This window comes from Falco peregrinus, chromosome 6 (genome assembly GCF_023634155.1).
Source record: "Falco peregrinus isolate bFalPer1 chromosome 6, bFalPer1.pri, whole genome shotgun sequence".
NCBI lineage: Eukaryota > Metazoa > Chordata > Aves > Falconiformes > Falconidae > Falco > Falco peregrinus.
In genome coordinates this window covers 17,536,546-17,555,199 of record NC_073726.1, presented here as the reverse complement: position 1 = coordinate 17,555,199, position 18,654 = coordinate 17,536,546, and the positions used below count along the sequence as shown (strand labels likewise).

At 39.8% G+C, this 18,654-nt stretch overlaps 1 protein-coding gene across 2 annotated transcripts in view; it reads right to left on the bottom strand.

Moving 5' to 3' along the window:
- Positions 1-18,654, bottom strand: part of RELN (reelin) — a 298,010-nt gene that overhangs the window by 141,283 nt on the left and 138,073 nt on the right. For both annotated transcript variants that reach the window (XM_055807624.1, XM_055807623.1), the window contains exons 7-8: positions 14,818-14,914; positions 10,270-10,321 (exon numbers count right to left, since the gene is read on the bottom strand). In XM_055807624.1, the coding sequence (XP_055663599.1) occupies positions 10,270-10,321; positions 14,818-14,914 (149 nt within the window). The remainder of the gene's footprint in view (positions 1-10,269; positions 10,322-14,817; positions 14,915-18,654) is intronic.

The following is an 18,654-nucleotide window of genomic DNA, read 5'->3' as shown; positions in this document are numbered from 1 at the left end:
GAGGTCAGACCCCGAGCAAGCTGTCCTTGCCAAGAGGGTGGTTCTGCCTGGAGCATGGGGGGAGCACTGGAGCAGGTGACCTCCCATGGTCGCTTCCCACCCACCTCCTTCCAGGATTACCCATAACAGCAAACATATATTTTATGAATTAATGCAGCTAATTTCCTTTAGATGAGAAGTAAAGTCTGAGGAAATACTTATCTGGCTCAACTTCCTCTTAGTCTATTTATATTCAGAGATATGATGTGCTTCCTGCGCTCACACAAGTATGTTCTTCTCTTCTAATGAACAAGATCAGATCACAACTTATATTGCTTTCTTTGCTGAGAACATTAAGGAGAGAAAAACAAGCCAGGCTGAAAGCTGTATTTCCCTTATGCCAGTTCCCAATTTATTCTGATGTAAAGATGCTCAGCTATTTATAGCATCTGTTTCTGAGATACAGCCAGCAGGTATGTGCTTGGGTAATGTGTCTGTTGCCAAATAAATGATTACATGATGCTTGTAAATTTAACCACGTACTTCAGCGCACTCACATGGCATAGAGCACCTTGCTGAAGGCAAAGTGAGCTAACTTGTTAAGATCTGGACGTAATGGACACCCAGGAATTACAGCTACTGAAATAATATCATTAACACCCCAGAAATACTCTTACAGTAGTTCTTGAATGTCTGACCAAGTTGTAAATCCTGTGCTGAGTAAGCATTTTCTACCGGTGTACCTGTACTCTATGCTTCAGCATTATTGCCATTAAATCTTTAATGTCAGATTTTGTGGCCATTCGCTGAGAGGGTGACCTTTCAATGAAGGCGGACAAATTTAAATTACACCATCTTAAACTTAAAGTAATTCAGTAGTACGCTAATATGTATTGGTAAGTAGAAAGAGACATTTTAACTCTGTTTAGCAGCCTGGGTCAGCTGCAAAGGTCAATAATCAAGAAAATGAGTACAATAAGGTGCTGATAAGGGTATGAAAATACTGCAGGATGGTAAATGATGTTTTAGTTACATACCTACAGCCAATCCATTCTAGAAAGGCAGCAGAAAACACCCAAGAACTGCTGTGTAAAAGGAGGCATCCTGAACATAAAGATTTGAAGGTCGTTCCCTTGCCGGCTTCAGTAAAATTCCCTGGCACCAAGAAAATCTGGGAAACACTTTTTCTCAAGCCAAGTCCTGAGCTGAGGTATCTCTCTTTTCTGAAATGCTATAAAAATGATTGCCTGCCTTTAGCTTTATATGTGGGTAGATAACAATTAGTTTGGCAAAAGCTTCTTTTTTTTTTTTTTTCAATTCCTGATGGGCTTTTCTATTTTTATCTGCTTTTGCTTTCCTGGAAACCCCCTCCCTCGCCCACTGGAGAAAGACCCAGGAACGTTTTGCTGAGCTGGGGACTTCTCTGTTCCACCCCCCTGTGAACTACAGATGCTTTGTTGTTTGAGTTAATTCAAAAATGGACAATTTTAATCATACAAAAGTGTTATCCTATACAATGATATGAGCAGGATTAAGATGAAAGTCAGTCTGTAATCCAGCATTTATTATTTGCAGCAACCAATTCCATAATGGCCTGTGTTTGACTGCGAGGCAGTGGCTTGGCCACCTGCCCTGGCTCTGAATCCTGAGGCTCTCTTTATCTTTTCTGCTTTTCTCCGTGTAGTAAATCTGTAACGCTCACATTTTAATTCCCAACAGTGGCAGAGAAACCCCAGGACGGAGGTTATAAAGCCAGTATTTCACTGTAACCTTGGGCTAGCCAAAACAACACAAATCATTTTACCCCGAGGCCATTAAAATGTCTTTCAAATACGGCGTTAACTTTAAACCCTGGTTTCAATCTAGGTATTATCCAAGCAGCCCCTCTTGTATAACTCAGCAAAATCAATAACCACCACCTAACATTTCCACATGTGAAGTGTGCTAGATGATGTTACTTACTGGTCTTATTCTTTCACATTAGATGTAATTTATAACCTATGCATCTACACAAAGGACTTCTCTGCCAGGAAGGTGAAACTAGGAGGTCTAATGTCAGACAATAGCAAATGGCAATTTGGGTGGTGAGTCAAAAACCTGAATATTGTTTGATCGGGAGGAAAATGGGAAATGAAGCAAGCAGAAAAACTGCAGAATGGTGAATGACACCAGTTTTGGCACTGAATTATATCAAATTCTCAAGCTTTTCCCAAATGTATAGGGAAGAAACTAGGACAAAACACATACATTCAGTGCTCTGTTCTCGTTGCTTAGGAGGGACTAGATTTGAATATAGCAACAATCAAGCTTCATTTAATTATCTTCATTTCTTATGGACATTAGTGCTTTAAATGACCTAATGTAAAAAGTGGTTGTATGCATTATTTAAGCTCAGGTCAGACAGAATTCTAACACAGTTTTATTAGCCAGTTTCCTGGCAATGAAATCCCTTAGAACCTCATGCCAGACCAAAAGTGCTCCAGATAGACTATCTTGAATTAGGCAATCTGTCCTGTGGCCACCAGAACTGGCCAGCCTCTTCCCTGCTGGTACTGCTATCAGCAGGACTGTACCATGCCCGCCAGCAAACCTGGTGCTTCCTGGAAGGCACTGGAGCAGGACAAATGTGGGTGACTGAAGGAAATCGTCTATGCAGGTGACTAAAGCAAAGGAGGTAGCTCAACATGCCCCAAACCTTTGGCACCACAGTTTCTTCCGTGAGTTTTTTTATGTGTTCAGCTAGCAAGATGGTGAGAGATTTAAAAAATAAAACACTCTTCCATGTCGAATTCAGAAGGAGCTTATTTTTCATTTTGGTATTTCTCTAGAGAGATGTGAGTGAATTTTCATAGTAATTCTGAAGCAAATTGCTCATCTCTGTTCAGTTCTGCTGGGGGCAAGCCCAGCGCTACCTCATAAAACGGCTATTAGAGCATTTGTCAGTCATCTGATAGCTTCTGCTAATTGTAAAACCGACTAAACAGAACCAGAGATTAAGAGAAAATGATGAGCAATGGTTCCTCTCAGCCAAAGCTAAGGCATACTTGACAAAACTTGTTTAGATGTGTGAATCTCTACCGAGTGGTTTAAATCCAAACAGAGGATAAATAGATGACATCAAAGCAGTACTGTCAATACAACGGCTGCAACCAGAACTGAACCAAAACATGATAAAAATATAAATAAGTGTCTTCAAACTGTTACATGGGGCCAAATGCAGTCACTGTTGTTCACGTGGCTGAGCCAAAGTGGAGTCGGGATGTTTCTGGCAGGAAGGGGAAGGAATTGCCGTCCCATGCAGATGCTCTGCAGAGTCCTCCAGATACTCCTCTAGGGGACAGCCTGGAGAGACAGCTGTTTCCTCCACAGAAATACACAGAGGCCAGTGAATCAGCTGCACTATTTATGTAATTAGATAATTTTTGTAAGATTATTTTTTGTCCATTGTGGTCTTCTGTTTACTGAGGTTAATAGGGAAGTAAATATGTTTTCTGAAGCATAGAAGCTTGCCAGGTAAGGATAAATCGAAAAGGCACATCCAACAATTCTGATTATTCTGATTATTCTTATTCTGATGATGATGATTAAATAATAATAGTCTGTAGTTTGGAAATGCATCAGGGCAAAAAAGAAGTATTTCCACTACCTATGCAATCAATTACATTTTAGAATGTAATTCTGCAAGACTCACACTGGTAACAAAAGCAAATTGCCACTGCAAAAATTGAAGGAAAATACCTAAGCCTGAAAAAAATTACATTTTTTTTAACTAAATCTGATAAACACTCTCTGTGCTTTGCCTTCAACAAACATTGCTGAGACCATTAGTTCACAGATTTGCTGAGTAAAACAGCTCTCATATAGATCCTAGCAACTTTGGTGGTTAAGGAAGAGGCTGCTTGGTTAATGAGTCACTAATATGATGTCTTAGGGCAAGGCAGGACACGACATGAAAACCCTTTTGGAACCATTATGTCAAAGATCTGCACCCAAATCTATGACCTGTATTCATCAAAAGCAATCAATAACATATTTTAAATAGTTTTCTCCATTCCACTTACAGAGGAATATGAAATCAGCCAGCATTAAAAATAAACTAAATAAATGAAGCCACATGGAAGTTCTTGGTATATGTATTACACATGCACCTTACCTCTTTAAAAACCTGACAGTATAAATATGACATCATCACAGGTAATACAGTTACTCTTCAGTTAAGTGCAGCTAATGGTCTGATAGATTTAAAAAACTCTAGAAACTGGAAGTGAAGACAGGGGTGATCACTCAACCAGAAAATAAAGTTGCAAGAGTGTAAAGTGTCTTCACCAAGATTGGAGAAATTATTTGGTTTGTTACTGGTTTTAGTGATTATATGAGAAGATTGTCAATGAAATATTTATGCATGTAAAAGCAGAAAGTTTAGCGTTTTATTTCCTTTTGGGGAGGACAGAAATTAGGGACCAAAGTCCTGAATAGTTGGACACCAATAATAACCTTCCTTCAATAATATTTTTACCATATTTAAAACAATAGATACACACATTCATCCTTGCTATAGGTTTCCATTAGAAAGATTGATAAGCTGCAGGTAGGTATAGCTAGTGATTGTAATACATTTGTTTTATCCATAAGGTTAAATCCTGTAAGTTTTATCTGATTGTAATCAACAATAAACTTGGTTGTCTGATAGATGTTTAGACAAAATAAATTGGAACAATGGAAGGGGCAATGGCAACAGATGGCAGAGAAATGACTAGATAATGAGAAAGAAGCTAACAACACGCTTTAACTTTTGGTCAGCCCTGAAGTGGTCAGGCAGTTGAACTAGATGATTATTGTAGGTCCCTTCCAACTGAAGTATTCCCTTCCCTTCCCTCCTCACCCAGGAGCAGCAGGAGAAAAGGGCCGTTCTTACTCCATGAGTAAGGTCCAAATGCTCCTGGTTCCAGACCAGTGTGCAGATCATAACACACAGGTCATTTAACCCATTTTTTGAATAATATCTACTGGGATTTTCCTGAGAGGACAGAGTCCATCTGGCCAAATCACAAAGCACTCTCCCAGATTAAAGCCTACTACTAAAACCCCACACTGACAACTGTATTTTTAATCAAGACTGATGTGCCAGATACATGTTTTTCTTTGCATCAAGTCTTTTCTCTAGCAATAGCAGGGATAAGCATAGGATCCGTGAAGCAAAGATACCTAAGTAATTTCCAGTGTCAAGCCTGTGGTTGTCCAGGTGTTGAAGATCACCTTTGCTCATGCATCCTGCATCTTCAAGTCTCTTATGTTAACACTGAATAATGCTCTCAGAGAGTGGCAACTTCTTTGCCAGCCCAGTAGTACTCTCAGTGCTCACCAGAACTTTAGGGACAGGGGTTTATTATTTCATTTATTGCAGGAAGAGTTCTTCTGCATCATATGGAGTTTCTTGTAAGACGTTTCATTTGTCACAGTGAACATATACTCCAACCTTTTCAAGTATGCTGTGGTCTCACCACTTTAAATCTGAAGTATAAAAACTATGGCAAGTCATGGGCAAACGTGTAGCTGTCACAGATTTTCTGGATGTCCTTTTCTGGATGCCAGGAATTCTGGCATGATCACTACCAAGCTAACAGAAAGATGTTTCAGAAGACTGCATGAAGCATAAAATGAAAGATTACAGTTAACTTTTCTTAATATGGTATGGGCATGGATAGATTCCAAGCTTTACCTCGCATTTCTTGACTTCTAAATAATATTTATGTACTTTTACAATTTCCTTTGTACATTAGCTTTCTCAAGTTCACTGCAGTCCTTTGTAGGATAATTAAATGATGCTTACATAAAAGCAGTAACTCCACCACAATATCCCAATGTATAAGGAAGCAAATAATCTCTGTCAAAATGTGCTGTTTCTGTATATCAGACAGCAGTGCACAGAACAGGTAACAGTGAGCTGCAGACAAGTTTCATTCTTAGGAATTCATGCAAATTATTTTTTTTGATCTAGCGCCATATTACGTGGCACCTTTTGCAATTAATGTCAAATTCCCTTTTGCACTAAACCTAAGCCAATGCTACACATATGAAATGACCATAACTCAGCCAAAATCAGTTAGGGAAATATGGCTTATAATTAGAAACAAACTGAAGATATTGCAGGTCAAATATTTACCACAGAAGGTAGGTTTGGGGGTGGCTGAAAGTGAGGATTAATGATTGACCCAAACTAAAATCTGTTAGATTTGAGAACCCAACTTTCACAAAATTTCTTCATGATGATTTTTTGGAAGGGAGAGTCCAAGCCCAAACTTTTCCTTGAAATAAAGCAAAACACCCTTTTGAATCTTTGGCTAGTTCTTTGTTTGCAAGACTAATGGCTTGATCTCTAAAAAATGGAGCTATAATGCCAAATGTTTGAAATGTTTGAAGATGTATTCCCTCTCAGAAGATAAAAAAAAGTTTTTCCACCCTGAATCAGTTTTGGTTTAATATAAAATAGTAGTGGGGTTAGATTTTCTTAGAAAATGGGCAGGAGGAGGAATTGCTAATTTGCTCTAGTAATGACAGAAGTTCTTTGTGATAACAGCACAAAAGTTGAGGGGGAAATGTTGCTAGGTAGGGCCTGGCGGCCGGAAGATCTCGCGCTGTATGGAAACACAGGGCCCCCCTCCAGGTAGCCAGCAGCTTTAGTTTATGATGTAAGCAGACGGAAGTGACATTGTAAACCTAGGCTATACAGTGTCACGTCGTTCAGCAATAAACGCCATTTGCCATCCACCACATTGGTGTCTGTGAGCTAATGGACCGTGCGGCCAGGGGTCGGCCACCGTGCCATTCCTGAACCAGGTCACAGCGTGCCCGTGAAGGCAACAAGGAAACAATTTAAAAGTAGGATCCTGCCTTACAAACATTATGTATTTATCTGGCACACGACACTGTCAAAGTCATCCCATTCTCAGAGGAGTGTTGAGTTTTTATAACAAAGCTGAAGAGTGGGAGCTTTCATTATCAAGTTATTCCCTTTTCCAAATATTGTTTAACAGGCAGAAATGATCTAGCAATACAAAGATGTAAGGAGAGCGCTACGGAACAAAGCTTTTCAAGGTAATGTAATATTTTCCGTGAACAATTTTCACATAGTGGCACACACCGCTCCGAGGAGCACCTGCCCCGGAGGCCAGGCTGTGTTGGTACTCATCACAGTGCCTTCAGCTTCAGCTTGGTGTTTGACTCAAATGCACTGCAGAAGAAGGAGGGATGGGAAGAGCCTGCCAATGCTGAACTGCCCACGCAGAGCATGCACAGCCCACATACGCCACAACCATGGGAGCATATGCTTGAAGAGGACACCCAAAGAACACGCACCAAAAGCAGAACAGTTTGCACTCCTCACGCCTTGGCATAGCTCCCTTAAAGCCTTTCCTCTTCTTATGGGATTTCATGGGTCTCTTCCTTCTTGTGTTTAACTCATTTGCTAATCTCTCAGTACTATGAGTCACCTTCCATCACAGTGGCCTACACAAATGACAGATCATGTTGAACGCAGGAGAGGTCCAGGGATGTAGCTAAGGGGAAAAGCCTGAGATTTGCAGTGAGAAAGAGAGTATTTCAGCTAATGAATCAGACTAACATTGCGTGGCAGCTGAGCCCGGAGGCTTTTGTGCAATATCCTGCAATCCCAAGCTGTTGAACTAGATGTTCTGGCCTGAGAGCCCAAAGGCATTACTTTAAATATCTCAATTAACAGTCCCACTGAACATTAAGGAAACTGCTAGACTTTGTCTTTCACATGGCAGCGTTTGGTCTGCGAGAGTGGTCATGGATGACTAAGACATCTGAAAAAATGGAAATTTTATGCACATTTGGGCAGAAAGTGCATGAATGTAAACATCACCCCAGCCCCGCACCAAAAAGCAATGCCACCAGCTCCAAGTGAATGTTGTGTGGCAGACAAGTTGCCCTTTTGGGAACGGTACTGCACATTAATGTTGTCCTGTGTGCTGAATAGGCCTTACTAATTACCTTTTCTTCTTAATAAACCTTCATCTTAAGTGCACCTTTTCAACCCCATTGCCCTTTAAAGGGCAAGACCACCAAATAGATGGTACATGAAGGAAACTACACAGAATATCAACTAATGAAAAATTCACTAGGGTGTTACCCTACCTGAGCACACACTTTAAAAAGATCTGGGATTTATGGTCAAATCAGGACCGTTTTTTTGCTTCATTTCCCAGTCCTCATCTGCCTATATACCTGCAAATACAAAATTCCATCTGATAATTAGTGGTGAGAGAAATCAAAGGGTATGCACTTTAATGTGGCCAAAGCTATGTGACAAATGTAATGTAAAGATACCCCCAAAAGATTACAGCTTAAGTTATTCCGTGGTCGATAGAAAGTGTTAAACATTCTTTTTAAAAAAGGCAATTCCCTTAGATGAATCCCTGAATAGGGTTATGATTAAATCGGACATTTGGGAATAAGCTGGAAACTGGCAAATGCCTAGTTTAGATTTATGATTGTAAAGCCAAGTACTGCTGAGCTCAGCAGCAGTCCCCCAGCTCACGCTGGTTTTTATCAGTTATAAAACCAATCTGCACTGTATTTCAAGCTCAACACAGGCGCATGGGGAAATGTGATACATTTTGAACTTCAGGCTGAAATATGATTTCCTCAGACATGCGTCCACCCCTCTCCTGCTCCACCATACCGGGGGTGTTACTGGTTTCTACTGGTCCAGGTTAAGCTATTCTTACCATATATATACATGACAGTCCTGTCATATAGGGTATTTCCTACTCAGCCTGTCCTTATCCTCTTTTTATTTGACCTTCTCCAGCTGACAGCAACAAAGGCTACTAGTGAAATCTTAAGTCTAATTATGAAACTTCAAGACTGCACCCTTCTGTAGTTCACCTGCAGCAGACATCAGCCACCAAGCTGTAACAGCAAACATTTACCTACCAATCCATGCAGCCTGCACTGCTGTTAACCCCTCTGGGTCACTGTAAGAAAAATCCATAGAAGGTTTTTGTAGATCTTCCTGAAAAGCAAAATTCCTCCATCACTGCAAACTTGCAGCATTATAGAAGTCACTTATCCTTGAGCCCAGCCAAAGGTGGGATGCCTGCTGCAGGTGAGCAACATGTCCTAGCAGATCAAGTGAGTTGCTCCCCTTTCACCAGCTCAATGAAACTGCAGGGTAGTTCCAGGCTGGGTTTCATTGGAAGTGCCCAATATTTATGCAATAATTCAGTTTAGGAATGGATACATTTTTCTGTCTTTTTAAAAACAGTAATTCAAACTAAAAGGATATATAGCAATCCTTAGAACATTGCAGTCAGCTGCGGGGTGATAGGTAATGATGACCTCAAACAGTCAAATAAGCAACTTAATGTAAAAAAAATATTTAAGTGACATATTTCTGAGCCTTCTAGGATTTTGATCACCAATCCATTAAAAAAAAAAACCCAAGCTGCTTGCTACCTGATAGCTCTTATTTCCAGCTAAGATTTCCAGAGTTTAATCACACATCTGCTGAGATATTTTTGGAGAATTACTTTTTTAAAAATAGGAGTATGATTTGGAAACACATACCCAGGGGTCCGCAGAGGAAGCAGGCTACATTTCCTGCTTGCTTTTTTATTGAACCATTTATATCATAAGAACATTTTTCCTTCATATTTTGAACACTGAGATATGAATTAAAAAAATGTGTTCCCAATTTGCCCTCAGCCCAAGCCACATCTGCCATAATTTATAGCCACAACTACACAGTGAAAATGTGCAATAACTTACAGCAGGTATTGTAAGTAATACATCATACAAACACACTGTTGATAATATGAACCAAGTAGCATTTATTTTTGGTCTGACCTACCTATTCTGTTTATACAGATGTGTTAAAAACAGCACTACCAGCCATAACTTGGAATATATTAAGGGGTTTAGATGTTAAAAAAAAATGATTTTTTAGAAACAGTAATCACACTTCAGAGAAAGACCAAGAGACTATACTGTTAACTGTTAGGTTATAAAGTAAATGATAAAAAAAACACCAAACCTCAAATCTGACTATGCCTCCCATCATCAGAGTACCCACTGGAGTTCCTCCTTTCCAAAGTTTAGGTTAGGATTAGGAGATGAATAAATGTTTTCCAGTTTTTAAAAGATTTTTTTATTTCCTCTTGTCAAGTAGAACATCGACCAGAAAGGTAAACCTGAACTTGAGGGCCATTTTCCTTTGCAGAAATGGCTTTGTACACTTTCTCAGGTGAAAGATTAAGCTAAACTTACCAAGGGAAAATTGAAGGACGGATGCAGTAGTTGTGTTAAGGCCAATGGTGGTCTATAGGAAGAAAAACAAACAGCAGAGAGGTTGTGTTAAACCAGCAAAACAATACATTCATCACTTGTTTTTCTTTGAAAGCATGGAAACTCTCTGGATACCTAGATCTCCAGTGCATAAAACTAATTGCCAACCCTTTCAGGTTGAGTGATCATGGACATTTCTGTTATGTCATTTTGATTATTGATATCTCATCATATGTCAAAGCTGAAAATTTTAGTCTTTGATCGTATTAAAGTTTACAAAGCAAGCACATTTATCTAAAACACTGGCACCTGACCCATGTTTAGAAAACTGAAGAAATGAACCTTGTGGTTTATCATCAGCCTAGTATAAATCTGTATATACAGAACGGTTTTCACTTCTCCTAGCACAGAAGAACAACCAAAAATGATCATAAATAAATAAAAAAATAAGTAAATCTAAAATAACAAAATAAAATATTAAGAGGCAATAACAGAACCTAAGCCTTCAACAGAAAAGCAAACAAAACCTTGGTGATAATGCATAATATATACAACGAAAATTTGTAGTAGCATCTAGACTCTACTGACATCCAACCAAGCCCTAAAACCAGGCAGAAAACACCGAGCAGCTCACTCTGTATTCAGCACACCACCTCCCCTCTTCAATGCCCCCATATGTCAGTAGCTCAAATTAGGATTGTTTTCCTGAAAATAAAAAGCATTAGAGGGTTGCAAAGGACACCTTCTTATTTTCAATTCATGTTGAAAGTTGGACTTAATGGTACGGCTAAATAACAAGCAAGGCAGAAGCACTGTCTAAGACCACTACCTAGAACCACTGCCTGATCCAGTTATTTTGTCAAAGAGCTGAAAAATCATTGCAACCATTTAGCAAGCAGAAAGATCAAATGGAGGGTCACCCCAAAAAGAGGATACTCAAAGTTTTGTTCATTCACTTCAGCAAAAGACACAATGAAGGTATAATTTATTATTATAAGCAGATTTTAGAGGCTACATTGAAGAAGTAAAAAAGTACAAGCTGAAAGACAATGGCAACATCAGATCAAAAGAGAAAAGGAAAAAAAGGTGTGACCTGGTCAGACTGTAAGTTTACACAATCATAAAAGAAGTCATCAAATTGGAAGAACAGGGACAGCAAACACCTTAAAATCATCTGATGTTGTTGCTAATGATGCCTGCATAACAGATTTCAAGACCTTGGAGCTGTCCAACCATGTCAGAACCTACACACCAATAATTCATGTAATTTCCCATGAAAGCAGCGAGAGACTCTTCCATCAGATATGCTCCTTGTGATCTGCATCCATGCACCGCATCTTATCATGGATATGCCACAGAGAATTCAAACTTCTGAGCAAATTCAGCCCCAGAAGTAAGGTCCTGGGGCTAGCAGGCTTTGACTACCAGAGCTCAACTGGGAATCTGCATGGAGGCAGCTCCAAGCGGAGCACCAGGACAACTTGAATGATCCTCCAGCTTTGCTCGTATGAGTGATGTAGAGGAAAATGAATAGTAGATAAGAATGAAAAAACCTGGTAATCTGCAGAATATAGATAAACATTTGAGCTCATGGACACTAAACTATCATTTTCTAAAAAAAGCCAGCACCCAAGTAAAGATTAGACTCAAAGACTTGGAAGATGCTACATTCTTTCAAGCACCCATTAACTATGGCAATTTTATCAGCATTTTATAATGATGAACAGTGCAATTTCTTCATAATTTCCCTGAGTCACATGGTGAAAGCAGAAATTCTTCCATTATCAGGTATTCCTGCACTCTTTTATTATCTACTATGCAGATAAACATGAAAACTGCTGAGAGAAATCTCCCTCACATCTGAAGTCCCTTATTACCCTGTGCATTGCTGCACAACACTGAACAAAAGCTAGTTCTAAATGCAGATGTTTTTTGACTGTTATTTAGGACTTCATTGACACAGAATAAATGTTATCTCTCAGTCACTTGTATTGGCTTTTCTGTCTTTGGAGATTTTCAAAAGAACTTCCATACCTTTGCAAATGTATATTCAGAATCTATATGACCAACAAATTCTAGGTGATAGCCCCTTCCATTCCCTTCCATGTACCAGCTTCTGGGTAGCTACACGTTAAATCAGCTCGAATAGCTGCCTTCTGTTAAACTAATAGTCTTTTTCCATTACAAGTCAGTTTTAACCTGGATTAATTTACTGGTGTGGTTTGCAATGCAGCCCACTAACGCTCATGCAAATACCATCTCTCCCTGTGGTGGGAGAGGACAGTCAGTGATGCAGAAGAGCAAAGGGGGCTGGACTTCTTCCGGTGCTGGCATACACCTAGTTGAGGTATTCATAAATTATGCCTTTGAAAATAATGGATGGAGACCTGCATGGGCTGGCATGAGGTTTTGGTGTGTTTTGTTTCTTTTCTACATACATATTACATATGGAGTGGAACTTTTTGTATGTATTAAAGAATGGCATCTTTACTGAAATGCACTGAGGATTAGCTGGTAACAGGACTACATGTTCTTTAGGAAGGTGCATGGAAATTTGGGAAATTGATCATAGCTATTAATATGTGAACTAAGACAGATTCAGTGGGACAGATTCCCAAGGCTTCACAATAATCTCAAACAGCAGCTTTCAAAACTATCTGAAAATGTGGCACTATCTGTATATCATGTTTACTTAAAATACAGTTTTCCTCTCTTTTTAATATTCCTAACAGGAAATTTTGGCCTTTAAAGAAAAACAGGGAAGCATCATTTACATAACTCCTTTAAAAATGCAGTCACATCCCCATTTAAGTCCATTCTGTCAGGATCGATTCAGTATTAGGTATCACACTTACCATGCCAAATAATAAAGTGCTTTCCAACTTGATTTATGAGTACCTATTATGTTAGTTTACATTCAATTAATTATGTTGTGCAAGTTCTAATTTGAAAACGAAGCCCTTTATCAATGTTCAGTAGCTCATATCACTGAGAAATTAAATGTATCAGTTATCACAGAAGAGGCATTCACTATTTTGTGAATCATTTCAGTAATGCTTTAGAAAAAAAGCATTAGACTTACTAAAATCTTTTTGCAAAGTTCTGCAAAGGACTACTAATTTCAGATGCTGCAGAGAAGACAGGAGGGAGACTTTAGTAGCTATTTTCCTTTGCTTGCAACATCTCTGATGCTGCACGCCTTTCCAGGATTTTGCCAGTGGTGAATTCTCATGAGCAGACATAGACAGTTGGCATTAAAAAATCCCTCTGCCTGCAATAACAGGCAGCTGCTGGGAGTCAGGAGAAGAGAGGGAGGTCAAGGAAGCGAACCAGCAGCTGTCACAGCTGTTGATATAACACATTTTGGGAATTCAACTCTTCTTGAGTATTTTAAGGCAATAATGTGGCACTAGGAGCCACAAACAGTGATTTCAAGAGCCATTTCAAGCAGATACAGAATAGGATTTAAATAGTAAAGGTGGTTGAATAGAAATGCATAACGATTGGAGAGAAGAAACAGGTTTTAAAATTTGTGACAGGAAGAGATATGTTGTGAAATCACTGAAACATGACTACAAATCAGAAACAAGTTGATTCTAAGAAAAGCGGGATTTAAAGCTATGTTCATATTAAAAAATTAAAGTATGTCAGACCTCTGGCATGAACACCATCCTGTGCTCATCCAAAATCTTAAGCCGTTAGCATGTTCCTTCAGAAGGATTTGACTTCTCTGCAACACAGCCATCATATTTATAAACACTTCCATTATTAGGCTGCTAGCTGTTTCTAAGCGTGATGATTTTTTCAGATGATTATTTAATCACACCACTTTGGCATCACAATAAATTTTTAAAAGTTCCTGATGCCACGGCAGTGCTATTTTACTACATGCTAATACAACAAATACAGTCCAGCACCGGATTTTGAAGCCAATTTATGATTACTAAGGATAGCCTGAATTACTTATCAGCAGGGAGAAGACAGCTAATTAATGACATTTCAAAACCCTCAGAGCTGGGACCCTGGGTTTGCTAAATGTCATAAATAGATTGCTTTTCAAGAAGCATTACCTATGTTCAATAGTATAACTAGAAATGAGTTAAAACAAAGCGGTGTTTTACAACCAAGTTAACATTTGTCAAGAGCAACAAGAAAAAACGGGACACAGCTAATAAAATAAGTAAAATTAACCTTGTCTCTATTTCATTGTCAGAAATAAAAAGAGAATGATGCCAGTTTGACAACACAACTCTATGTCCCTGCCTTTCCAGTATTTTGTAGATACTTCAACTTGGATGCATGCCAGATCAAGTTTCCCTTGCAAACTATTGCGATACCCTTTGGTTAGCATCTATAGTTTAAAACACTGTGATGTTCCTGGGGTGCTCTTTGAGGGCCCTATTGCCTTGCTTAAGACCCTCTCTCCACTGAACACCAAACTTTCAAATCACACCAACTTTCCGCAGCTGACGTAGCCTCGATTCACAGCCCGCAGTCCCAGCCCCGGCAGATGAGCCAGCCTTCACTCACCAGTTCTCGAGGACCATATGGCTCACAGAAAGTGACAGCGTTACTGTGCATTATCACACCGCACTGCTCTCCAACCTCGCAGTTACTGCATTCAGACCTGCAGGAAGAACACACTATGTTCAGAATGGAAATCAGAAACCATACATTTGAGCTCGCATCAGGCTTGTAAACTGTAAAATAAGACCATTATATCTTGGTGCTCAGAAAAATTAGACTGTTTTGTTATCATGGTGCTGAACATAAAGGCTGAGGAGCTGTATGTATGATGTACTAGAGTCACCTCTCAAGAAAGGTCCCTGTGAATAAGTTCTCGCTCTCTGCAAACTGGAAATTCCCTCCAAAAAGGTATTTCCCTGCTTGTCGACTGCAAAACATCACAACATGGGAAACCAAATTGAACTCTTACACATAGCGATTTACCCTGAAGTTACTCTTCTTCCAGAATGCTTACTACATGTCTGATATACCATATGTAAACCCACCATCACAGATTTACCATACAGAACAGCTCAGGAGAAGGTGCTGGGATCAGCCCCACTGCAGCCCGCAGAGTTATTTACCCAAACAGCAGACTCCAGGCTGCAGACCCTACCCAAAACTGGGCACCAAGAGGCTCCTACAGCCCAGCTGCTCTAACACAGGTCTTGCTGCTGCTTTGTGTTTGTATTTGTCATATCCCATACTCCTAGTACCAAAGAGCTGCCACTCTGTTCACCTTTTAGGGGAAAAAGTATGAAGAAAATCTCAAGAGAGGCTGGTAAGCGCTGCTGAGCCAACTAATTGCACCTCTCCTGATATTTCTGAATTTAATATAGAGGACTATGTGGGCAGCCTGACTGTGGAGCAAAGGGAGAGGGCCCTCTCCCTCACCTTCCAGAATCAGCTTATCAGCTCTTGGCATGAGCAACAGATTTTCAAAAAATTTTGGAGATGCTCCCAGCCCCTGACAAACTGCCTCCCATGGGGCTGATGAACATTGTCTTCAGCTTTAACATCAAACCTATAGGCAAATATTTGCTCCCAGAGTAACTCCATTGTAAGCAAAGGTGAACTCGCCCCAAACCTTCTGATTTCTTGCTGATTTTTGTCTGCATTTTGGTAACTGGTGTTTTTAGAGTTTCAACTGCAATGGACTTACGTAAAGGGTGTTCAGGCAGTTTTTTCTTTGGCTTCTCTCACACAGAGTGCCTCAGGCTTGGCTACCCTTTCTGACATATAATGTCACCAAAATACACATTCCCATATACACAGCCCAGAGGTAGTTTAGTAGCATGCAAAGGTTTGGTTTTCTTCTGTCTTTTCATTCTCTGGCTAATTTCTGGATGGCAGATCTTACAGGAAATCAGACAGAAAGGAAGAAATCCCAAGGAGACAGGGACTTGCTGTCAACATATATGATAGGGTTTTCAATGATTGTAGCTGATCATAGCTAATCCATACATACTATCAACGTATAGTTGATGCCTATACAAAGTTGCTTGGGTTTCTTTTACTTCTTTTCCTAATGTATGTTGCTTGTCTTTTCATTGCAAAGTGTGGTGTTAAACCTCTCAGAGTCTTTCTGTAAACTCCTTGAAGCAGGATCTTTCTGTTTCTGAGTATCTGAAAATCATCTGCCCACCAGGTCCTGGCCAGGGCAAATGAAATCTCCAGCTGCATTGCAAGGAAGAGGCTGGTAACGTTATCAGCTACCCCATGGGGCTGGCACAGCTTTTCCCTGCATGGGCCATTCACCCAAAAGGTCTGAGGAAGGGAGAATGGGCTGGTGCGAACCCAGGTAGTGATTTGAAAGAATGTTTAAATCAGTTTCTAAAGTATGTGTTGAACTACATGGAGCTACCTCCTGGTGTGCTCCTGCAGTAGACTGGGGCTCCTCACCACTCCCCTGGCTTCCCAGGGCAGCATGCTGTGGGGAGCTTTTGGCAGAATGGGTTAACCCTGGGCGGTGTACAACACCCTGCAGGTCTGTGAGTGCTAAGCTCTGCTGAGCAATAGTTGTTAGGTTTTCAGATGCATGGATGTGGTGAATAATTGATTGCACTTGCTATTTTGGGTCTCTTCAGTGGGTCCTAGGTGAATTCAGCACAGGACTGGCTTTCTTATGTCCAAGTCCATTATAGAGGTCAAAGATGAATGCCTTGCTCCCACTTTCCAAATCTCTCCCTTACTCTGCGATTTTATTAAAGGTCACTTTCAGTTCCACTTCCCGAAACAAAGTCAGATGTAAAAATTCCTTTTTTTTCCTGTATAAGCATGTCAATAAAGTTACTCAGCAATTCACACTGATAGCATTTGGGATTTTGAATTTAAGCAGCAAATTTAAATCCTCTAATAAAGTAATATAGTTCTTATTGACTTCAATGAGTTAATATTTACTTATAGAACATAATTTTGTTTCTCAATACAAGGCAAGGAGAGAGTGTGTGATTGAACAAAATGGTACTTTAAGAGAAAGTACAGAAAAAGTGTTCACAGAGGACATGTTTTGTTGCCATCTAAACTTCACTTGATCCCTAAACTCTGACAACTGAAGAACAGAGAGACAGGAATTACAATACCTGGAATTCTGTAGGATTCTGGCTATTTCTGACCATTATTTTCATCATCTGCTCCTACATTTTTAAGTTTTCTAGCAAGCATCTACCTGAACCCCTGATGTATGCAGGGAGAGACAGATACAGCAGGAAAACTTTGCCTGCGAACACTAAGTCCCTCATGAAAGGTCAGGCTACATAATCCAAGGGGTATTTTAATTTTGTAATATTCATATTTCAATGAATACAAGATGATTCTGCTGTTCATCTATTCTACTTCTGTAATGTGGTCTACAAAACACTGTCTGGAAATCCAGAAATACTGTCTTTCTAATACATCATCACTCACCTTTTCTAGGATGACTCTCCTAAGAAATTGGATGGCTGTTGGTAATCCTGATTCAAATCCTTGTGCTTTCTTCGAAACATATTACCTCTGACAATAAATCGCTGACTAGCTTGACAGAAATGCATGAAGAGCAAGATAATTGATCTGCTGTTCTTCAGATCATCATCATAGTATTACATGTCTAGAAACGATCCAAATTGCTCCTCTCCTGGTGCAGACAGGAAGGTTAATTTCTTTTCCATTTATACAAACAGGAGACAGTATTAATTGCCCTGGCTGGGTGCAGCTTTTTACGTTCTCTTTCTCACCTCCCTGGTCTAAAATCTTAGCATGTTAAAACCACTTCAGCCTTCTCTTCACCTCTGGTACTCACTGCCAGTGTTGATGTGTGTCATATTCATCTAGATGTCTTCTCTGCAGACCTGCCATCACTCTCATCTCTGGCTTAAAGTCCCACCTCTCTCTGCTATTGTTCTTCACGTTGCTGAAGGGGAAACATCTGCTGTTTCCTCATCCCTATCTGTCATCTCATCTCCCTCTACAATACCTGAGTTTGTGAACATTATATTGACTGATGTCTTTTGTGATGTCTTGACTATAAAGAAGATAAACATCTCAAGCTGCCAAGAGATTTTTGAACATAAATCTTTCTGAAGTTTAATCCCTCAGTTTTAGTACAATTTGGAAACCACTTTAGGGCTTTTCTCTCCTGTCACAAAGCTTTCCTCTACCTCTTTGCCACTGGAAATATTACTGTACCTCTTCATTTCTCATATGCCATGAAGAAGTGATGGAACCTGTTTCTTATTGATTGATTTGGCATGCTCTGCTTTTCTTCATGTCATCTCTGAAGAGTATGTCTTCTGTAAGTGATTGCTGTTTGGAGTGCTGATAGGCTTTGAGATGAAACATGGCATCAAGCTGGGGAGGAGAGTTTAGCCGGCAACAAGCTTC